This window comes from Idiotropiscis lumnitzeri, chromosome 9 (assembly GCF_059441095.1).
Source record: "Idiotropiscis lumnitzeri isolate Australia: NSW breed Sydney's pygmy pipehorse chromosome 9, RoL_Ilum_1.0, whole genome shotgun sequence".
NCBI lineage: Eukaryota > Metazoa > Chordata > Actinopteri > Syngnathiformes > Syngnathidae > Idiotropiscis > Idiotropiscis lumnitzeri.
In genome coordinates this window covers 4,355,316-4,379,661 of record NC_142399.1, presented here as the reverse complement: position 1 = coordinate 4,379,661, position 24,346 = coordinate 4,355,316, and the positions used below count along the sequence as shown (strand labels likewise).

Genomic DNA, 24,346 nt, shown 5'->3' with positions numbered 1-24,346 from the left:
AATGCGGAAAGTCTGCCAAAAAAAAAGTGTCAATGAGAATGCAAATAAAGTCATGTCCTGACAAGCGTTTCTAAGCTGTGCGGCATCCTCTGAAAACAAATGCGAGGAAAGGTTATGAACGGAGTGCTGACCGCCGTAATACTCTCAACAGTGTGAGTGTGAGCGAGTGTTTGTGTATTTAGAGCCCACATGAGGTGAAAGCCAGAAGGGGCTGAGTCATGTCTTGCTCACTTAGGAAGGCAGATGGAGACGCAGGTGTTTTTTTTTTTTGTGCACGCCTTCAACATGCCAATTTCATGAGGAGGTCGTGGGGCGCGCATGCATGCCATTTTTCCACACAGCTTGTGAAACATTTGTCACTCCGATGACAGGATGGAAGCTCGCATATGCGGCCGATTTCCACTTGATTTGCTTTTTGTCGCGCTCCTTGATACCATGCTATGCTGTGCTTTATTTCCCATGTGAATGGTAATGGACTCGATGCTGCCATTCGGGGCTAATGACATTTTTGTTTACATTGCATAATAGGGCGTTAGAGCTGCAATTTGTGGTTTGGGATCGTAGTAGTGCATGAAACCGACCTGTCTTGAAATAAATATGGAGGGAAATTATTTAGATACAAAGAAAGCAAACTAATTGGAGAAACATGCTATCCATTGACATCAGGGCTTAGCTCTTATTTACGAGCTGCCAGATTTTTTCTTTTTTTTTTAATGGTACATACTGTAAATGATGACTTACCTGTCCCGCTGCCAAATGGATTTTTGACAGTGAACGAGACATTTTGGACAGATTTTTTTTAAATTGCTTGTATACAAACGGGTTGTATGGGTGAAGCAAACAAGTGAACCTTTTATGAGCGGCCGTTTCCCCAAAATGTGTCTGGCAGAGTGTCTGCTTCATGCGCCACATACACAGATCCGCCAAACTGACAATTTTTATTTATTTTTTTAAATCTAGCGCACTAGTTTGGCTGGTTTGCAATCTAAAGAAGTCAAATGTGACATCCGTTTAAGGGAGCAATATCCCCTAAGACAGGCGTGGGCAAACTACGGCCCGTGGGCCATATGCGGCCCGTTAAACGTTTTAATCCGGCCCGCCGAACTTGAAAAATAAATTAAGTGAATAAACCTTGTTAATGTTTTATTTTCTAAATACGCTGGTGTGTCAAACACAGATATTTTGTTGTAATGCTTTTGTTCTGAGTTTTTTTTCTCTCCGATGAGGTGAGGTTACCAAAACACTCCATGCATCGGCCCCTCTGTCAAATTTTAGAACCCATTGTGGCCCGTCAATAGGCAGCATTACTCTGAATACAACACGAGCATGGGAGCAGGAATTCAAAACATTGACAAAGACATTCCTCAAAACTTGATTTTTAAGAAAAATAACTTCAATTAATTCATCTTTAATTCTCGCTATTTTTCGTCAAAGGCTGACCCTGAGCAGTTGTTTTTCCCTCAATGTTTTATTTTTTAATTAAATATAAAAGCAAAGTTGGTTGCCGAGTAATTCCGCAAGAAGCTGAGGAAGTGACTGTGCAGTACTGACAGTACCGGGCTTTTGATCTTTGCTTGTTATTGGTCTACAAATACGTCTTGACAGCTTCCTTTTCTTTGCTTTGGAACTATAAAAAAAAAAAAACACACATAGAGACTCTTATGTATGCCTCTGCCTTGCCGCATTTAAATCACTTCAAATTAAAAACTAAGTCTAATCTCTTTCTTTGAAGATAATTGCCCCGGGGCTCTCAACCTATTTTATCATTTAAAAATGTGCGCATTTCTTAAATCACGGACACAATTATGCAAATATTTGTGTGTGTTTTGGGACACTGTCTCAGGTTTGTTTGCTCACTGAGCTAACTGGCCCTTAACAACGAGGGATGGTGTCCTCGCTCGCTTTGTGTGGTGGCGCTAGAATTTACCACCTTGTTTGATTTTTATTTTTTTTTTTTCTCCACCTGCTATGTCCACACTGTGTGTGTGTGTTGCGTGGAATTTACAGTCTTACTAGATAAATGGGGCACATGCTGTTATATGCTGAATTATTCCATTGACATCCATCACATTCACTCTTCTTTTCCATTGCGGCTGCTTACATATTGCTCGGTGTCATTAACACACTCGGCTCTATCGCGCAAACACACACGGAGACCAACGAAGAGCTCAATTTAATACCCAGACTCTGTGCGCACACACACACACACACACACACATTTGGAATGCATTGCCCTCTCCAGCCATTGCCTGCAGTGGTCCGATACAGAGCTACTTGGCAGCCGCTGAAGCTCACCAGAAACGGCACCATGGCCTCTCTGGGGAGAATTACAGCCCACAAAAACCACACGAGTGATTCAACAACATATAAATCCCCACGGGCGCTGCGCTGCCACGGCCAAGCTTCAGAATGGATGGTCTAGGCGGGTTACACCGGGGCAAATCAGGTTCTCTGTATCCGCTAGGAAAGTACAAGCAAGGACATGGTGACCCATTTTCACCTGCAAGTTGCTATTTTATCACAAGAAGTCAAAATTAAAATAAGTGAGTGAAATGCCAGATAGTGGGGGGGGGGTGAAATCTCTAATCTATGGCTTACTTAGAAGGCATCGTTCATCTCATAAATAACCGGCACAGCTCAAATAATCCACCACCTCGGGCGGGAAATAAGTTAGGTTATAACTATGTAATTACCTTCATGATGACATGAGATGTCATCATGTGTCATTTGTAAAGCTGACATTTGAGATAAGATAATGATTAAAAATTCAATTAAGTTACAAACATGATGCTGTAGTCAGTGCATCACATGACGAAAGATTTTTTTACGAAACATTTGCAAGCAAAGACAGCGGACGCGTGTTCACGTCTGGGATTGTTGAAGGTTGCTAATGCTCGCCAAACCTTCGTCAGTTCGACAGTTGTAATGTTTTTTAGTTTTTTGTTGTTTTTTTTTTTAATCGCAAGGAGATTTTTAACATAGTCATGAACATGTTCCCTCAGTTGGTCTTAATCGTAATGCAATGTGTTAAAAAAAGAATGTCAGTAGCCCAACAGCAAAATTGGCTGGATAATTCTATATTTTCGGAATCGCCAATTAGAGACCTTCCCTCTAAGAAACACCATACCCTGGGTAGAGCCCTCTTACTTCCTGGTATATACAGTGAAGATGCAGCGACAATCAATTGCAAATACTAAACTGAATTTGACAGATAAAAATAAGAACACATTAAAATGTAATTCCCAAGTCAAATTGAAATGTCAAATGTGCACTGGAGATTAAGGACTGGTGTGTCTCTGCGTATCCAAAACAAATTTGACAACGTCTTTTTAGATTGACAAAAATACACCAACAACCTCCATGAAGGAGTAACGGTTACAGTGAGTGACAACATACCGGATTGTCCGGCCTCAGTCTTTTTGAAGGTGGCCCGCCATCTTCTGGGTGAAGCATATAAAACAGACGCACCTTGTTGGCATGTTTCTTGCTCTAAAATAGACACACACAAAAAGAGACAAGGAAATAAATGTCTGTTCATTTCTAATTCACATTCCTGGAATCAATTATAATATATATGTAATCAATTGAGAGAGAGAGTGAGAGTGAGAGTGAGAGTGAGAGTGTGAGAGAGAGTGAGAGAGTGAGAGAGTGAGAGAGAGAGAGAGAGAGAGAGAGAGAGAGAGAGAGAGTGTGTGTGTGTGTGCAAGGACAGAAGTGCAAGGACAGAAGTGCTTTAAAAGGACGAGGATGGACAGCAATTATTTTCATGAATAAGGACGGGGTAGTAAACACGGAAGTCACGGACGAAAGATGGACTGGCAAAATCGACTAAAGTGTCCATCTTTGTTGGATTGTTTCTGGTATATAACCTAACGTGTCTTACCTTGTGTCTTTCATGCACCTTAATAATGATTCTGAACTATTCCATGCAGAAACGCAGCACCTGAGGCGATATTCAAAATGACAGTGAGCTGTCCTTGAAGCTGCTCACTGTCACTTTAATGCGGGACAATGAAAATCAGCAGAAAAGCGCTACGGGTGTACACAATAAAATGACGGCATGTGTTTGTGCGCAAGGTTGACACGGCTATCTCCCACTATTTGTAGGATTCTATTATAGCAAGTTCTGACCTCTGACAACCTCATCCATATGCTGTCATATGATGTCCCCGTGTAAAGCTTGTCAAGTAAATCAGGAGTGAAAAGATAGATATTAGATGCGGCGGCGGCACCGTGGGGACGCCGGCCTCACAATACAAAGGTGTAAGCGTCGATTCCGGCTTCGGCCTTCCTGTGGGGAGTTTGCATGTTTCCTCCAGAGTAATTTATTTAAACCTTAATTCTGATATTGGAATTAGATTGATAAACATTTTTAAAAGAGTAGTAGTCTCATTAAAATCTTAACCAAGGCATTTTATTCGCTGGTCTGCTGCATCGATGGCGTACCCCGATGCCCATCCTTGGGATAGTAAACCCTCGCCTTCCGCAACATCTCTCATGCCCCCTCCACCCCTTACTTGTCAAACTACGTTAATGGATTCTGTTTGAACGTGAGTGTGCGCTCGTGAGTTTCCAAGCAACCTTGTGTTGGTACATAAATGGTCGCGGAGTTGATGGCGGCGGCTAAAAGCGAGACATCGTCGCGCTATCTCCACTGACCCTCAGAGCCCCGACCGAGACCATTAATGGACCCGGCTTGTCTCTCTTCCTTCACTGTTGGTCAAAATCAAGTTCGACCGTCAGTGGGAAGGACACAAAGATGGCCAAATATCATCGCTCGGTGTTACTGGACAGCAACTGAGGGAAGTGGAAGCTCGATTTGATTTGGAAAAAAAAAACTGAAGCAACATCCTCAATTTCAGTAAAAGCGAAGACGTCACATTGAGATTGAAATCGTTTGGGCTCACTAGAAAGAAATGATTTTTTTTTTTTTGCCTCACTCCAGGATATTTGCAGTTCATGCTCAGCAGTGCTAACAGACCGATTTATCAACCGGGCCGATTATCGGGGCCGATATTTGGCATTCTTGCCAAATTTTGGAGTTTTTATCTTTCAAGATTTTGACACCATTTTACACCTTTTTTCTTCAACAAATGAATATCGGCTTCAAATATCGGTTATCGGCCTCCATGGCTGCTAATAATCAGTATCGGCGCTAAAAAAAAAAAAACATAGCGGTCTATCACTAATCGCTCAACTTGTTGGAAGTATGACTTGAGAGTCCAATAATCATCCATATGTGGTTGATTATTGTTTATTGATCCGTGAGGAACAGGCATGTGTGTCTCAGTCACTTTTAACCCTTCCCATGTGATGTCGATTTTTGAAAACCACTTGTACTTCCGTACACAACAAGTTCCAAGATTTATTTGGATGGCCAAATGTGAAGGTCACATCTGTCCAATTTCCATGACCGCAGTAATTCGCAGGCGCCTGGAGGGAATTTAATTACACCCGGCACAAATGTTGACCTCACTCAAGGAGAAGCTGTTTCAAACTTGGAGAGTAACCTTATAAATGTCCGGCGTGCCGTGTTATAGCTTTTGATGGCAAGCTAGTGGAGGCAATCCAGTGAGTCGATTTTTTATTTTTTTATTTTTTTTTTTAGCGTGAGATCTGGACTGATCCAGCTGACCCATGGCCCGATTGATTTATTTATTTATTTGCTGCATTTAAACTCTAGAATTCTGCATTTGTTTTGAGGGAGGACAATTTCCATCCCTTGCCGTTACGGTGTGGCAAACCTCGACTATCTCACCGTCCGAGAAACTTATCCATTTAGGATGACAGATTGCAACGAGTTTCTGAGCACATTTCAAGACTGTGTGTGTGCTTTTTCATCTAATTAGCGTGCTTGGTACACACTCGAGCACGCGAGCACACATTGTTGCCGTCCTCGCTCGCTCTCTCCAGATAAGTGCTTGTCCTGATTAGTTTCCTTGTTAATCCCAATTGTGCTTTGTAATCAGGAAAGACCCCGACGCATGACTGTGGTGCTTGTGCACGTGTGCGATTGTGAGTGTGCGGACGCCTGAGCATGTGCACTTGGTAAATATAGGACAGGGCTGATTATTTAATGGCTATTCATTAAATTACTCTTCGGGAGTACGCTGAGAGGTAGAGCGCATTAAAACAAATAGTGTCTGTGTGTGCGCACTTGTTTGTGTGCGATCCTCGACCATTATCATGCTGCATTGAGTCTATGGATAATGGATGAGCACAGTTTGTCTGTACAAATAAGCCCGGGACGAAGACCACAGCGCAGGAATTTGTCTGCCAAAGCAATTTTTATTTTTTTTTGTGGTTTTGTGCGTGCAATTCCTTCGTGTTCACTCATCTTGCAAATGAGTCGTGCCACAAAAAAAAGCCAGCCATGACAAAAAAAATAAATAAAATATGTACGGAGACAGACTTACCTCATAATGTGCCGTGCGCTGGGACTCCGAGATGAGCTGGGCATTGCAGATGTTGCAATAACTCTCTGTGAACAAGCCTCCGTCCACCGCGCCTGCAGACTTCATCTTCATCGGAGACTGCGCACAAACACACCAATGGGAAATAATTACAAAAGCACGCACATAGATTCGGGAATAGTTGCGATTCAGAATGTCAGCTCTATCGTCGCACTTTATCCTCCTGTGGATGATTTCAACTTCAGTCCGCGGGACGATGGCCTCTAGCTCTGACTTGTGTCGCTGCATTTTATTTTGCGAGGAACTTTTTAATCAGCTTACCATCATTAGCTGTATCATAAATTTATCGAGGACATAAATGAAGGTGGCGTTAAGATATATCGAGTCATGTTTGTATTTACGAGTACGGTAATGGCTTGCTGATTGTCATGTTACCAATGCGTATTTCCTCATGCAGTAGACGAGGGAGTTTAATTAGTCAACTGCAGATTGAAGGACGTGAAGATTTGAATATTTTTTGATCAATAATCAATGATAATACAATCACGTTGAGTGAATCCGAAAGCTAAAATTTCCAGTCCGACCACCAGTCGCACCCGCATATAAGCCGCAGCAACTCGCTATGGAGGGAAACAAACAACCCCAAAAATAAATAAATTAATTGAAAAAAATAAAATAAAACGATATACGAGCAGCTATAAGCCGCAGTTCTCTATGTTGAAAAAAAAAAAGAGTTGTTTACTGCATGTAAAGAACGATTTTGTACTGCGAATGCTCATAAAGGTACATCACCAGATTGTTAAAACATTGCGTTTTAACACGGCAACAACTTTGCTAATTAAAACAGAACAGACCCATGAGAAAAAAATAATCAAGATTTGGCGTATTTTCTGAACTATAGAGCGCCCCCTACCGGCAAAAGATAAAAATCCACAGAAAAGCCGCACCGTTGTATTCGCTCCAAAGCTTCAAAATCTCGGAAAAAAAATCGTGGCTTATAGTCCGGAAAATACGGTAAAATGAAAGTAGTATTCCGTAGAAGTCATCTGAGAGACAGTTTCAGTCGGTGCTGCTGTTTTGGTTTGCCATTCTTTTCGATTGTCTTCTCTTTTACAACATGTGTATATGCTTTGATTTACCAAGACAATGAATGCTAAGACATGTTAATTAGAAACGTTTTTAAAATGAGAAAAAAAAACGGTCTGCTTTAAGCTACTTAAAATAAATACAATGTGTACAATTACCGACTAAATGAAAGTGATCATGTCTCACAAAATCCGAACAATTCGTCAAGCGAGATGTCCTGCTTAGAAACAAGCCGGTTAATCCTCAGAGACCTGAGGAGCCCAATCGAGTCTGTCATCGTGGTTTCTTAACAACCTGAAATTGTCTCATTGCTTTCATAGCGAGAGCACCATGGTCAAAAAAAAAAAAAAAAAATGTTTTAATGATATCCTCGGTGCTCCCGTGTTGAATTTTCTATTCTCTTCATTATGGGTGCCCTCCAGTGCAGTGCTCTGACAAGGTTAGGGAGAGTAACGGCTATTTAGGGAACGATACAGGAACCGCAACTGCAAAGGTGGATTAGATCTTTGCCTCAAGGAAGATTGAGATTCAAAGTGTTTGCAGAAAGGGGGGAGGGGGGTGACATAGGCGGAGCTACGTGGACGCTTCAGAGGTCACCTCCACTCAGGGTGTCGTAATCTTGAAAAGATTGAGAATCGCCATGTCATTGATGGCATTCCACGAAATTGACTCCATTTATGTCACCACATAAAGTCTTTATCTCACGTCAGGTGTGTAATTGCTTGCCGCCGATGCACGACACCGTCACTTCAGTCCACGCACACCGAAACACGTATGTGGAGGCTTTTAATTATGCCTCTGTATTCTCCCGTGTGTTTAGTGCACCGTCGACCTTTCAATTAATTGCACATGTCGTATAGACACTTCCATTATCTGGCTCAACCCGCCAGACCTTCAAACGTCGACATTAAATAGACGCGCAGGTGCTTTCCATCTTGAGCGCAGTGCAGAATATAAAATCAATTCTTTTTGAGAAATTCTCATTTGAAATGATTGCGACGAAACAGTAAATGGTGAGCCCGTAACGTAAGTCACAAATTTGGAAACGAGTCAATGTAATCATCGTAGGTGAAAGCCGATCTTTGCGGTTATGCTCCACTTCCATTCATTGATTCAACTGCAAAAGTTTTCGGAGTCATCCGTTTGCCAGTCGGATTTCCAAAGGAATACGAGATACAAAATTTGAGTTGTTTCAGGCGTCTGTAAAATTCCCACCCGACAACTCAATCCAGATTTAAGATGTATATCGCAATCAACCCATTTTCACAGGTTTAAAAATAATCCAGCAAATCACGTCAATTCCAGAACCAAATGCATGACTAAATTTGTCTCTCACCCTCTCAAAAACTGACTTGAGATCAGCCGGTTTAACTGTTGCCTCATTAAAAGATGGAGTGACAGCAGGAATAGCCTTCCGTACTTAATATCGCAATTAGATTTGAGCGGCAGCCTATTTAATGGCGGCGAGCTGTTGGTGGGAATTGCGGAACTGCATGACCAACAAAGCATAACGATGGCAAGGCAGATAGCCGAGGAATTAATGAAAGTGCGAAAGAGATGGAAGCAAGCGGGCGGGGCGAAGAGAGAGGGGAGATGTTCTTTTTGTGGTGGGCTTTGTGATATCTTCATGTTTGCTCATTTCATTGTGACATTATGATCGTTATTGCAAGCTGCATGAAGCAAAAAAATTGCGCGTGTTGTCTCTTCGGCATAAGCGGGATGTTTGGTCCGATCAAGCCGAGAGTAAATCGTCAATCTTGTTTTTTTGATTCTTGAGCGGAATTATTTGCATTTCGTTTTCGCTCCATTTAACGAGGGCAGCACGGACTGTGGAATTATTCTCGAAAAATTGATCTCTAAATGACTTTTGATGCTTTGTGTGCATTCTTTCAAGTCGCTGAAGCTCAGTTGGAAATGGGTGTTGGGAAATAAAAGACACAGCTGAACTTCTAAAGTCGAACTGTTTGAGTGCACACAAATTGAATTGGAATTTAGTCTTAACAAAAAAATACAAAATTCAGAGCTTTAAAGACCCCAACAAATCTGGTGAGACTTCAGTTCACTCCATAATCATCATTTTTCATTTGTTATGGGGTCAAGTTTCACCGGCCGTAAATGAAAACATACATTATATAATAACACATAACTCTCATAACTGAGTAAATAAACCAAGCCCCAAGCGGCGTTCGGTATTTACGTTCAAAGTTGAAACTGAGAATACATGAGTTTAATTAAGGACAAGAGATGGACATGATAAACTATCTTTAAAAAAAAGAAAAAAAATAGCCCAAAACTCTAATTAGACACAGCGCCGAGGAAAAAAATGCAAAGCGGATTAGCATGCTAGCCAGATCGAGGCGCCTGAAGACAGTCAACCTTAAGCGGATTCTCTTTTTAAGACCACATCAAGTATTTAACATGGATGTGAACTCTGAGCCTCCTCGCTGAAATCTCCGTGCCTGTGGCCCATTATTCATGAAAAAGCTGTCACTGCATTTGGAGGTGGCTTTTCTATCTTTCTAATAAGCGCTCGGGTATTTTTCCAACCAACGGAGCTTGGTATATCCATTTGATTTTTAACATTCCTTGTACCTTGATAGCTCTGTTCAAAATGAGCACCTCGTGTTCAGCGAGATCTGGAAATTTTAAACGCAATAGGAAGCAGGATTAGCATAAATACTGTATCGTCCGCATTTGCTCAAAATGTCGGTCAAAGGCTTTTTTTTAGAGAACAATGAACGTGATGCTGTGGAATAGAGGTGGGCAACATTTGCTATCGGGAGACTTAAGTTTTTGATAGTCCATAGGCGGCTTTACTAATCCTAACCCTAAACCTGCTAATCCCAAATTTAACCATAAACCTAAACTCTTAAATTTAACCTGAATGATAAGTAAAGCAGCAAATAAAGCCATGTATATACCATATATATATATATATATATATATATATATATATATATATATAAATAAATAACTATAGAGCGCCCCTAGTGGTGAAAGAAAAAACACCTCACCTCCCAAAATTTAACCATGACCTTAAATCCTAACTCTAATCCTAAACTACGGTCTATTTGTAACCATAGCTCTGGGGTTTTATTTCTTTTCAGAAATTCAGGGCGGGATGGCGCTGCAGAAAAAAACACAGCAGGTGTTTGCTGTACTTGCTGCCAAGTCCATGGAGAAAAAAAAAAAAAAAAAAGCTACTCTGAACTTGACTGCAACACTCTGTTGTCTTTCGTTCACATTTTCTGAAGTAGCTCTTTTGTTTGAACTATGGAGCTCTTTATTTTTTTTAATTGAAATGTCAAATTATGCCGCCGGAATGTAAAATATTGACCCCAGCCTGCTAGCCAATGACCTGTTTAACGACTCCCTCACGAGACCAACAAGCTTGATGATAATATGAAACCTCATACATTGCAAAAGCGCTCAGCGCCGCCACTTTGAAGGTTGACATCGCAAGCAGCTCAGTTTCTTGCTACCCCTCGAAATACGTGCGCACCCAGATGAACAAGCCTCCCTTTTGCACAGACGCAATCAAAGGTTCCAGGCTGAGTCTGGTAATAAAAAAAAAAAAAAAAAAGGAAAGTCTTCAAAGGAATCCAAAAGCTAATTCATGGCATTTGCACTGCAGCGAGTCCCTTTTGTGCTAAATACAGCCAACTAATGCAAATAGAGCCGAGTCTAAACAGAACTCTGCAAAATCACAATACAATGTAGAAGCCGAAATAGCTGACACAGACACATTATTAGCATTCCTCTGCATTTTCCAGCCCTCATTTCATGAAGAAAACGAAGCATTTTGATTTTTAAACCTATTTTTTAAAGCAACAGTGCCATCTAGAGGACTCAAAAATACAACAACTGTTTCATGAAGCAAATTTGAAGCTTCATTTCCCCATCACTCCAGCCAATGTCTTTGATTCTGAGTTGCGTTGCTAAAATTAACACTCCAATTAACATCTCCCTAAATTGACACATTTATCTGGGGAGTGGCCGATAACAAGCCTTTTGTGGAAACTCGTTCTGTTCACTGTCGTTCTCAACTGCATGCAGCGGTTGCAAGCTGCCCGCGTGCGCTTCCTCCCTCCGCTCGCATGGCCTCGAGTGCCGTGATTATTCATGAGGGGACGGCGCAGGCTCGACTTCTCTACTCTCGAGAAAAGAAGAGCTCCCGTGTCATGCGTCTCACTACTACGCCAGTGGATTACAGTGATTCTTGAATTCAAGCACTCTTCCCGCCAAACTTCTCAAATTATTCATGACATTTGCAACGCCGATGCGCGTCCGCTGATTTGCATTTAAAGAGTCCGTTCATCTTCACAATCTGGAAAGCGAAAAAAAAAACATTCTTGGCGAGCTGCGGAGGAAGGAATTTTAAAGAGCCCCTCCGTTTCCTTGAACGTGAATCGGTCCGTCATTGAGCAGCAAAGATTACGGAGAATCGTCTCCTTGCAATCTGTGTGCGCAAAAGGAGATATTTACAACAAGCAGTTGGTCCAATGATGTAAAACTCCAAGAGCTCAAATGGAGCTCTGGTGACCCATCAGCAATGTAGTAAAATAAATGTCTTCATTCCGGTGTTCATCTTTGAGATTATCCGCAGTTTTACTACAGCACGCCTGCTTGCACTGAAACGATCCAATACAAGAATATAATAGCACCTGAGAAATCAAGAAACAATAAACAATAGCATTTGAACACAGGTTGTTATTGATACAATTATGAATGTATATTCAGCAGGGAGATACTGCACTGAAATATTCTAAGCGCTCATAAATACAACGGATACAAGAGCGCCAGCCACACTTCCAAGTCTGCTACCGACTCTACAAAATTATTTTATTCCTGAAAAAGAATACTAGAAAAAAAAAAACAATGTACCACATTTGTGATCACTGGGATAATTTTATGCCAGAAGGATTCAAAAAGTTGTGAAAATTTTATTGAAGACAAATGCAAAATTTTTGTATTTATTGAGTGACACCGTGAGTTAAACTTTATAGGTACCGTATTTTCCGGACTCTAAGCCCTGATTTTTTTCCTCGATTTTGAACCATGCGGCTAATACAACGGTGCAGCTTTTCCGTGGATTTTTCTTTCACCACTAGGGGGCGCGCTATAGTTCAGAAAATACATTAAATAAATCTTGATTTTTAAAAATTTTTTTTCTCTTTGGGGTCTGTTTTATTTTAATTAGCAAAGTTGTTGCCATGTTAAAAGGCACTGTTTTAAGAATCTGTTAATATACCTTTAGGTGCATTCACAGCACAAAATTGTTTTGTACACGCCGTAAAACATTTTTTAACCTGGTGCGGCTCGTGTATCGTTTATTATTTTTTTTATTTATTTATTTATTTATTTTTTAATCATCAAAAAGAGCTGCTGTGCCATATAGTCCGGAAAATATGGGAGATAATTTTTTTGAGCCCCTTGCCCAGCATAAATAATTTGATTAAATTTATAATTAAATTAAATTATGAATGAATAATTTTTAATTAATTAAATTTTATAAATTCTGATAGTGTCATTACAAATATTTTCCCATTCACCTGACTTATATGTGACTTATGATGTCCGTTAAACACCCATTCAAATGCGTTTCTTCCATTGTGATGACTGAAACTGTTATTTACAATTTAGAGGCAATTACAAACATTCACAGTTTTTGGCTATCACACATGGCAGGTCTCAGCCCATTTCAAATAAACGCTGAGTCAGTCTCATCCAATTTGATGTCTCAACAAGTCCGAAAGAAGTTGCGCTTCATCCATGTTATGATTTATTTGAAAAAAACAAACCAAAACCAAAAAAAGATCAACAATAACTCTTTCGTTAGTGTATAGCGACATCCAATATGCACTCATAATCTGTAATGTATCCTAAGGAGGGAAAAACAAGGAAGAGCAGGCCACTTGTTTAAGTATGTCAAGAGACCAAAATGCTCAATTTGAATTTTGGAGTACCTTCAATATGTCAGACTGCCTTCTGAAATGAACAAAGCAGTCAAAGGAGAGCTTTTCCCTGGAAGTACGACACATTTGGGACCATTTGTTTTTACATTCAAATTGATCCAAAATAAATTCAGACACGAATGATGGGAGTTATAATCGTTCTAAAAACAATATAGTTTTGAAAACAATGAATGACACTTGCTTTTTAAGCAGGTCTCTTCAAAATCCTTTGAGCGGTTTCCCCAAAGCTGCTTCTTCTCAACCTTGCTGGTTGAATCATTAGACCCAAAGAGTCCAAAAGAACATCTTCTTCCCATTTGTAAAAGAGTTCCAGCTGGTTGAAGTGGCTCAAAGAAAATGTCTTTTCATCACCTCCATTTGTTCATTCTCACCTCACAATCCTTGACAAAAAAAAAAAAAAATCTTCCTGCTGGTGTGGTGTTGAGGTTCCTCTCTCAGGGGGTCCTCGCTGGTATTAATGGCAGATTGTCTGCTTGGGGCCACAATATGGACTCATTAGAGGGTGAATCAGGACGATTCTCATGGGGGAAAAAAAAAAAAAAAAAAAAGTTTTCCAGTTAAACCGAGCCCATCTCTGCCTCCCTGTGTGTTTAGGAACAGACTCGTAGGCACGCGGACTTAATGGGGGGTAGACAACATGGGGCTGTTATGTTGCTGTAACATATGGGAGCGGATTTACTGGATGGCAACAAAACTGCTGGCTTCTCCATATTCGATTAGCGACTGATTGCTTTTATCGTGTTTCCGTAGAACTTTGCAAGGCAAACTCTTTAGGAGCTTTGGGGCAATTAGAAAGTACTACCTCTTTCAATATCACATCTGTGACGGATGTGAAAGTCCAACGGTGCAAACAGAACAAAAGCGATTATTAAAAAAAAAAAGAAAAAAAAAAAGCAATCGAAGAGGGTTTTTTTTAAATTTTTTTTATAGGCTATGGAACAAAAATACCAGCGTCAAGGTTTTTGGCCATTCTTGACACTTTCTATGTAATACCACCACCAAGTCATAATTCAATATTTTCATGAATTTAATCCCCGAAAGTCACTTGTGCAGGGCAATCTTTTCACAGTTATTGAAAACGGTTTCTTTTGAGGCCTCAGTCACTTAATCAAACACTGGATTGCTTAAAAATGAATACATGTTGGAAACATTTCAAGTCAGGCAAATGCCATTTTGTAATACTTCCTCGCTCACAATCCCTCTAGCCTCAATTATTGCATCATCCAATTAGGAAACAGAAACAAGCTCTTTGTGAGGTGACATGAACGGCTGCGGCGCTGAAAAGCGAACGCAGGATAATTTATTTGACGGCCTCCCACGTCCTTCAAGTGTGGCTCTTCTGCGCAAAAGTAGCACTTTATAAATGGATATGCAAAGATTCTGTCACCTTGCGACTGAGACACGCCCACATTTGTGCTTTTACGATCAACTGTCAATCACATGGTCTAATTACAAAAGTGTATATGGGTGAAATTATGCGTTAGCGTACCTGGAGGGGTTCGAAAGTGGAACTCTCGCTGTGATATGTGGAAACAAGTTGTTGTCAAAATCCGCATGGGAAAGTAACAAGTTGTCAAATAAATATTCCCGGTACTTCCTGTAGTTGCGTCATTAAAAAAAAAAAAAAATACAAAAAATGAAATGATACTATGTTGAATATCAGTGTATTTTTGAACAAATACAATCTTATTGAATTGAGGACATTTTCAATCATTTAAAGATGAAATTTAATTCACTGCCATTGACGGATATAAACGTCAGAAGTGCATTCTTTTTTTACCTGGACCGGCTGTTCGAGACTCTTCCAAACTTCCCGATGGCCACCCCACCCCTCGATGCAACGCATTGAGTTTCGATACAGTCAGTCCATTCTTTTCAGTTGTTAAATTTAAACGGTAAAACCAAAATATTGGATGAATTCACAACGCCTACTTTAAGAAAACAAAAAAAACAAAATCATTATTTCCTACAAAATATTCAAATATCTTAAGATGGAGGATTTTGTTGGCTGTACACCTGCACTTTCAAAACTGTAACTGTGTGAAGTGAGTCTGTTCATTGATTTTTAAAATGAAAAATTAATTAAGTTTTTCATATTCTAATTACCTCGCCTACCGCCCAAAGACGGCTGGAAATGTCCTCAGCACACCTGCGACCCTCGTGAGGATAAGCGGCTTCGATAATGGATGGATGGAAATTCTAAGTCGCAATACATATGAAATATTCTTTCGGCATCATGGACATGGAATTTTCTGTGTTTGTAGTCCGCATTCTTACGCATTTTCTTTTTTGCAAATGCACTTGATATAAATATCGTACTCGGCTGTGTTCATGCAAATTCTGACCTGACACACTCTGAGGGAAATGTGCTATTGATATGTATGAGCTTTAAGAGCACGCCGACAGACCGTCACGCTCACACGACGGAGTGTATTAAATGGGGCACGACCTTGCAGCACCTAGCATTTATAAATAGACAACTGTGTGTGACTTTCAGGCACGCCATCATTTCCCTCATAAACGACTTCGATACAAATCGGAGTCGCTTTTAAAATGTTGTGCGGCTTTCAATTTTGCAAATATGATGTTGGGTTTCTCAACCTTTGAAAGGTCTCGGTGGTTACGTAAAAGGGATTTGAATGTACACGTGGATAAAAATGCTGAGGCAGTTATATTCTGGGGCTGCTTTGCTAAATCGTGCATGGACTGATTTGAATTAATTTTTTTCATGTTATTTATTTTTTTTTTGTTCTGCTTTGTGTTGTGTTGGGTGACAAGCTACTGACATCACTTGCCAGGCCACGCCCCTTACGGGCACATATTATGCAGACAAATACGACAGAGTAGACAGTAATTAATTAATGGTGGTGGAGCTGGAACGGCTTGATGGCATTTCAATGGTTAAAACTGATTTGACGACATTTAAGTAAATTGAGTTACAAGGTTGGTCATGGAATGAAATGAACTCTTAAGTCAAGGCACCGCTGTGTGAACAAGATGAGTAAATTTTTTTTTATATATCAGAGAGTATCCTTTGGTTGTACACATGCACCTGAGGAGAAGTGATTTTTCATCCATTTAATTTTAAGAGTTGTATTGTATTGTCTAGTCAAATATATCCAGGTAGTGATGGGAAAATGAAACTTCAAATTTGCTTCATGAACCAGTTGTTGTATTTTTGAGTCCTCTAGATGGCACTGTTGCTTTAAATAAAGGGTTTAAAAATGTCAAGAGAGTGCCATCTACTGGCGTCCAAAAATACTACAACTGGTTCATGAAGCAGATTTGAAGCTTCATTTCCCCATCAATATATCCAGGTGTTTTGGGGATCATACTTTGTGCTCTATTTACGGTTTAAACGTCTTCCACTTTTTATTTCTATTCCCACTGAACGACTCCCAGCTTGACAAGCTTGGTGTTGGACCTTTGAGGTTCCTCTGGAGAACCTACAGTTGTGCTCACGTCCAAGCAGATCCTGCTCATCCTTTGTCAAATGACATCTTGCCCCTGCCTGGCGCTTCAATTTTTTTGGACGCATTTCCTTCGATTTGGCGGCGCTCCCTTGCGCCCAGAGCTGTGACCAAAATGTCAAAGCGGCAACCCTTCCAGCTGTGTCCGGGTCGCCCGTGACATTTTAAAGTAGCATGTCACCAACGTGGCTGGGGCAAATTTGATCATCTATTTGGATATTTCACTGCCTCATTCCCTTAATGCACCCACAATATACCCCCCCCCCCCCCCGCACTCACTCTTCCTGCCCACCTGGCAGACGGCCAGTTTCCGAGCACGGTGATGCGGGGAACGAAAATTGATTTCTAAAGAGCTCTGTCTACCCGGCTCCGGATATGAAATATGCAAGCAGTTATTAGCCCAACACTGATATTAACATAACATGACAAGCGCATCCAGATCTATATTAAAGATGCAACTGGTTCCCGTTGAGCGATACATGAATCATTTTATGCTAACATTTGAGTAAACTAATCATTACCAGCGCAACACAATTATGATGATATCTGCCTTGCGTGAGAGAGGGACGGATGGCAAGATCTACTTGGCACTCGCCATATCTCCGGAGTGTACACAAGCACAGCAGGCAGCTCCGTATTACTTATTATGCCTCTATTAATGAACATAGACTGAGAAAGGTCAAATGGGCCACACGCTGATGCACACACACACACACACACACACACACACACATAAGCGCTGATCCAGATACACTCGTGCAAAGGCTGGCATGCACACAGTCAGCAGAAAGGTCACAGCATACGGTCCGTGTGTGTGTGTGTGTGTGCGTGTCTTTGTATGTGAGAGAGAAGGATATTTGAAGATGATATGCTGCCTGTTGCTATGGAGCGATATGACTCGCAAAAACACACACACCTACACATCACATTCACACAATCAATTAATGCTCGGATTAAAACATAAAATATCAACTCCAGATTTTTTTTTTCCTGTTTCAGAAGCTCATTTATGGCTTTTTTTCCTGAGGGTCATGGTTGGAGGGAAAAATTGTAATTAACAATCAATTGCACACAATGGACAGAATTCTTAATAATCAATTCATGGACGAACGCATTCCCATATCCATCATGGACCCTCGGACTGCATTTGAATGTTTCATTTCATCGCAGAAGGAAAGCTCGCACTTTTCAAGAGCACGGCTTCCCCGCTAATCCCTTCAGGGTTGAGTAAATTATGCCAGTTGGTTAATCAGATTCTCCCCCACTTGCACTTCACCACCTCGCGAGAGATAGACAGTGGCACAGCCAAACGGGCTACTTGTGAGGAGCTCAGAGCTCTTCCTCATTATGCACGAGCTAATAAACCGCTTTTATTTATTTCATTCACTCATTTTCCCCATACGGCGTATCGTCTTGCTTTCGCTGCCTTCGATTGCTAATACATGTTCCGATTCCAAGATGATCTACTTTGAAGCAGGACAAAAAAACAAAAATCATGATCATAATTTATTGTTTTCTTTTATGGCCACAGGAATTTGTGTGGGGAGAGCCGCCGCCGCGCATGTTCCCGATTCGTCCTAATGATGACAAGTAAGTTTGCATTACATATTAATGCTATGATTTCGATTCATTTATGCAATAACTGCACATCGCAATATTTATGATGCTGTCCTATTTAGTTCAAAGTTGTTGTTTTTCTTGATGTACATGTATTATACATCCTATATTTTGAAGTTTAAAGCCAAATGAACGTAACTGATATGGCAAGCATTCAGGCATGGTGTCAACATAGGTGCCCGTAACATTGTGGAGCGATCACATGTCAGAGTCTTGTGAAATGATAATTGGCCTTTAAGAACATACGGTAAGACTCAACCCACAGAGACTATTTACATGCTTCAAGTGCTGCTCTTTGATGAGAAACTGAGTTCAAATGGGTTCAGCAGATCACCGTGAATCATCGCGTGAGTACCTGTGTTTAATTGCATTTATTGAATTATTTAAGTCCATTCGGTTCAGCGGCTTGGTATTGCAGAATATTGGATCTGTATGCCTTATCATGCCAAAACAGTTTTACTCTGCAGCCGGAGAGTTGACTTTTCTGCCTCTGTTTCAGTTTACATTGGCATGCCCATACGTTGGGAATGCAGTCGGGCAGAACGAGGTTGGCGAGGGGGCAGACGGAGTGACCATATACGACAACAATACTGCCACTTTTAGAAAGTGGAGGGAACTGTAAGAAAATGCAAAATTGTGACGCAGGCATGTTAACTGCTAGATCACTTGTGAAGAATTGGAGAGCAAATTTGAGGACAGTCCTGGAAAGGAAGGCGATGAAAAGGGCTGTGTATCATAATTAGAGAGTATACGTGTACTCCTGTGTGTGTGTGTGTGTGTGTGTTTGTTTATGAGTGTATATGGAGACATTCCAGATCAAATTCACCAAAATCCCATTACACCACCTGCACCGCAACTTAGACCTGCTTTTAGTCGGTCTAAATGTAGTCTAATTTCTGTAATCAAATTATTAGGTGCACCGTGGACGTGTAATAAAGAACACTCTCGGTTCGCCGGAACGCCCAGCCAGACGGGGTGAGGTCTGCCAATTTCCCGAACATGGAAAACAAGACTTTGCCCCGGCACCAAAATAAAACGCGGCAATTTTTCCGCCGAGCGCATGTGTACCTATCTTACGAAAATAGAGTGCAGAATGTTAGAAATGGAAGCAAGGTATTCTGGTGCTCGTCCACGACACATTGCTTGGGAATTGCTGTATTCGCGAAATGGCCCGTATTGGCGATTTGCACTTTTCTATTCTATCTTAGACTGTGTGACACCGCAGCCTGAGTACGGTTCAGGCGTAATCGCTCACCAATACCTGACACGGTGAGATCAATAAGTAGATGTACCAACAAGAGAATGACTCATCGGCTACATTCTGAAAAATAAACCGGGTTTAACTCCTCCTATAAGAGCAGAAGATTGAGTGCACGAAGGGAAATAAGTCCTTTTCGGAGGATTGAAGGCATGGCTGCTTGTAAAGATAGAAAACAACCCAATTGTTTGACCCATGTGACACTTCATTACTGGGTCTGAATGAACGAGATTTAGGGATTGTGTGTGGACACATGTGTGCATGAGCAGCCCTTGTGATAAGCAGACAAGAGCCGTGAAAAGGCCATAAAGTGGTATCGCAGTTTCACAGGCAGGCAGTAGACTGGAAGCTTGTCCCAAAGTGACGAGTGCTCGCGATTGCAGCAGTTTGAGTGAGACGGGGCCGAAATGGCCAAACAAGAAGTCGCAATGTTCAAGTTAAAGCTCCTCTCACTGTTCCGTTAGACGGCTGAGAAATTATCTGCTTCGTTATAATTAACTATTTAAATGACTCTTTGATACATTCATTACATTTTTCCCACCGCGTGGATTTGAAATTACGGCTTCAATCAACAAATCTGACGGCCTGACTGCAGACGAGTGCATTTGGGCTGACAAAGCAGCAGCGTAATTATAACAATGAATTACCTCAATTGCTAAAAGCGCAAACAGCATGGTCAACCAATGACGTTGACCCCGTTTCCAAAACTTGTCTACATACAATCGGGACACAAATGTGCAGCGATAAATAAGTGCTTCGAATTTTTTTTTATTATAATGTATTATTTTATGTTCATGACTCCGGAAGTCCAAAGATAATTCATTACAAAAAGGTGCTTTAAACAAGTGGTCTCCAACCACAGGTCCACGGGCCACTTTGGACCACGACGCACAGATGAAAGAAAAAAAAAATCTTGCTGTACTTCTGGTTTATTTATTATTTGACGCTAAAAATATCTTATTTTGAAAAGTGACAGGCTTCTATCCATTATATCCATCCCGTGATCCGGACGGATCAAGCTCCACGGTTCGGGCGGGGCATGATCCGCGGAATGGCAGATTAAAATAAAACTGTGGATTGATCACACGAAGACAACATAATTAGTCCACAATCACAAAATAGCCGCAGATGCAGTTGAAACCCAACATGGATCACGTAAGTCACATGTATGTGAGGATTTTGGCAACTTGGGGTGAAACGATTTTTTTTCTGTCTCTTGCTAACGTCAAAATAAAGCTTAACAAATAATATGTTGAGTCATTGATGCAAATAAAATAGCCTTAGTGGACTTTTACTTTGAAGTTAGCCATCGTAACAGCTACCTTGACTTCCGTGTCTTGCTAGCAGTTAGCTGTTAGCATTAGCAACAAGTGTCCCGCTCCCCAACACCGGTTACCCTTCCACAAAAGTTATAGACTTGTATGAACCTGTACGCAGCGGAAAAAAAGGTTGGGTGCTTTTAAATATGTTGCACTCAAAAACGCCATGAAAAAAATTCTTATTTAAATAAAAAAACATTAATTTTGGGATTAACTTTGCAGAAAGACCACCAAAAGTCCGAATATCTGCTCACTTCTGATCCTCCTTGACCAAAAATGGTCCAAACTGCAGCACAACTCGGATTCAGATTCAAATGTCATTCATGCAAATACCAAATCAGAAATGTGCCTTAAACTTGCTCCCCATTTTTACAAAAATACGCCTCCCAGTCGTCTTTAAAAAGAACCGCTCACTTAAGGCAATCAGACATTCAACCCCCCAAAGCCCAAATTTCCATCTTAATGCTAGTCCTCTTTCATGTTTCATCCGTGCAAATAGTCTGTGAAATGTGCGCCACTTGTGCTTTAAACTTTATGTTGCGCACACAGACCCTTGAAAGAACTCCAATAAAAAAAGATCTTATTTAAGGCACCGATGCTTTCGCCTGTCGTTTAAAACGTTAGCATGCACCAAAAAAGTCATGAGGCCTTTGCCTCGTTCATCTGTCATTCGTGCAAATATTCACACACTGTTGGAAAAGTGCCATAAACTTCATGTTGCATGTACTGAAACGCAATATGCGTGCAAAACTATGTTGGAAAAAATTGAATTAAGCAGGGATCGCCAACATGCTGCAACACTTGCAGAGATGTGTCGAAATAAAGTGACGTGTATTCACATTTACCTTTTTTTTTGTTAAATCATTGTTTATGATTCTTATGAGAAATCATTATACGGTCAGTTTTTCATAAAATATAGATTTTTGCTTACATAATTGTACCTATATTGTGCTATATCGCCTGATTTATTTTTATGCACTGTCACTAACCAGAAGGCATGCACAAAAAGAGAAGATTGGCGTCATTTCAAACTTATTAAAATATTAAATTAAATTAAATTAAATTAATTGCAATTGGCTTTAGTTACACAACTGCATGTCTATGGTAACATAAACATTGTTGGCTAATTAGCCTAATTGCTAGTAGGAAGGAAATGTAATATATTACAGGTGGTTCAGCCAAAGGGTGGAGACGGACTGGTGCAGTTTCAATCACTTTATTTTCTGAACGTTAACAAATTAGAGTAAACACAAGCACATTCTTAGCCGACTTGCCTCAACTTCCGCCATCACTGAACACACTCAGTGGCTAACGCGTTAGCCAGTTAACAGCCAATCAAAATTCGCATCCTCATTTGCTCACGTCCACATCACTCATCAGGCCGGGCCTTCTGTTTCAAGGCACACACATTCACAACATCACAGATATTACAGTGTAGAATTTGAGGCTGGTGACCACAAGTGGCCAAAATCAAACTTTGCTTCTGATCTATTATTTAAATGGACATACAAAAAAAGGGGGAAAAAATGACCAATTTAAGGGAGTGATGCATTTAAATATGACAGCATAGGTCAAAATTCCAAATTTGAGCTCAATGTTTGTCCTCGTCTGCTTGTCGGTCAGGCAGATACGCTCACAGTGTCAGAAATACGACTTGAACTTTAATTTGCACTCTCGAAACACAGTGCTCCAACGCTAACTCCAAAATGCACCAAAAATGTTTCTTAATTTGTCATTTTCATCTTAACATTCTTCCTCACATTCAAATCCAAACTCCTTTCTTGACTCCACTGACTTTTTAATGCAGTAACACGTTCCGATGCGTAAAATGACAGGAGTCAAAAAGTTAAGATTCTCATCACACCGAAACTGACACAATGTCATAAATATGCATCATGATGGGACTTAAACTTTCTTGTACACATTTATATACTCATCAGAGGAGCATGTCCCATTTTCTTATGCTAATTTACCACCTGCCTCTCGCGTGTGCACACATGGGCAGTGTGCAACTGTACTTTTGCATCAAACTTTGCAATGCGCACAATAAAACACTCTTGCATTTTCACCGCAAAATGACAAACTTATGCATCATCAGCCTTTTATGCAACTAAGTTGATGTCTCACCTTGCAGGGGGGACTGCTCTCTTCAATTTCCACAACCATTCGCCCGCCGTGTGTCTTGACACCAATGCACCTGCACCGTACAAATCCGTCCAACCGGATAAAACCGCGCCAAAAGCACTTTTATTGTCCCTCGGCAGTCCTCTCCGTCCGTGCGTGGTATACGCACGCAAAGTCCTCTCTTGTTGAGCGGTATAGCGAAGCGTGTCCTCTAGCGGCTCCTCGCTGCCGTGTGCCGCGGAGGCAAGAAGCGCAGCGCCGTGGACATGATCCTCCGCTCGGTCACGCGCACCGCCAACTGTGCTAGGGAGAGACTGGCGCCTGGCTGGAAAGATATCCCAGCAGCGGAGAAAGGGTAGGGGGGGGGGGGGGGATTGTGAGGAAGAGGGGGGAGGAGAGAGAGGATGATGATGATGATGATGATGATGATGTGCGCAGCCTTCGCTGGGATGAATGAAAAGACTGAGAGCCCTCGACCCGCGTGCACGGTGCGCCGCGCCCGCGCTTGTCTGTGCGTTCACTTTGGATGCAGGAGGGAGATGCCACAGTGAGTGGGAGCGTCGGGCGAACGAGTGGGTTCGTGCACCCACGCTGATATTAGCTGGATTATATAAAATGATCACAAAAGCGTGGCCGACGTGACTCATAGTAGTCGTGAACACCCCAGCCCCTCCTCTTCCCCCCCCAACCCCTCCACCATGTAAACTTGACGTGCTGTGACCGCAGGTGAAAGTGTTCTGGTCAAAAAGATATCTCCCGCAACTGAATATTTACCTGAAATGTTGACATTATAACAGAAAATCATTCATCGATATGGTTTGGGGTGATGGGAGGTATTAACACCCAGAGTGTGTTAAATTCTGAATGTCCAGTTTATTACCAACATCTGCTTTCGCCAGTGAAAATGGAGGCAAATAATTTAGTCCTTTTGGGGGGGGGGGGGTTGAAGCCTTCGTTGCCTCATTTGCAAGCCCGTCGTCTGCGACGTTGCGCAGTTTTAACTGTACATCAGAGACATGTGCCATTTCATCTTTGCAGTATCGTTCCATTTCGAGCCATTTTCAGCGACCATAGTTGACGCATC

The 24,346-nt window shown here is 41.3% G+C and overlaps 2 protein-coding genes across 6 annotated transcripts in view; one reads left to right on the top strand and one right to left on the bottom strand.

The window, feature by feature from the left end:
• LOC148329932 (zinc finger matrin-type protein 4) overlaps window positions 1-23,625 on the bottom strand; it is a 54,402-nt gene extending 30,777 nt beyond the window's left edge. Inside the window, exons 1-3 of the mRNA XM_088305516.1 lie at window positions 23,266-23,625; window positions 6,417-6,533; window positions 3,397-3,489 (exon numbers count right to left, since the gene is read on the bottom strand). Of these exons, the coding sequence (XP_088161642.1) occupies window positions 3,397-3,489; window positions 6,417-6,533; window positions 23,266-23,304 (249 nt within the window). The 5' untranslated portion in view covers window positions 23,305-23,625. The remainder of the gene's footprint in view (window positions 1-3,396; window positions 3,490-6,416; window positions 6,534-23,265) is intronic.
• Window positions 1-24,346, top strand: part of LOC148329930 (golgin subfamily A member 7B-like) — a 178,079-nt gene that overhangs the window by 71,032 nt on the left and 82,701 nt on the right. For all 5 annotated transcript variants that reach the window (XM_088305519.1, XM_088305517.1, XM_088305518.1 and 2 more), the window contains one exon: window positions 18,476-18,534. Coding sequence is in view for 2 of the 5 variants with exons in the window: in XM_088305522.1 (XP_088161648.1) it covers window positions 18,476-18,534 (59 nt within the window). In the remaining 3 variants the exon portion in view is untranslated. The remainder of the gene's footprint in view (window positions 1-18,475; window positions 18,535-24,346) is intronic.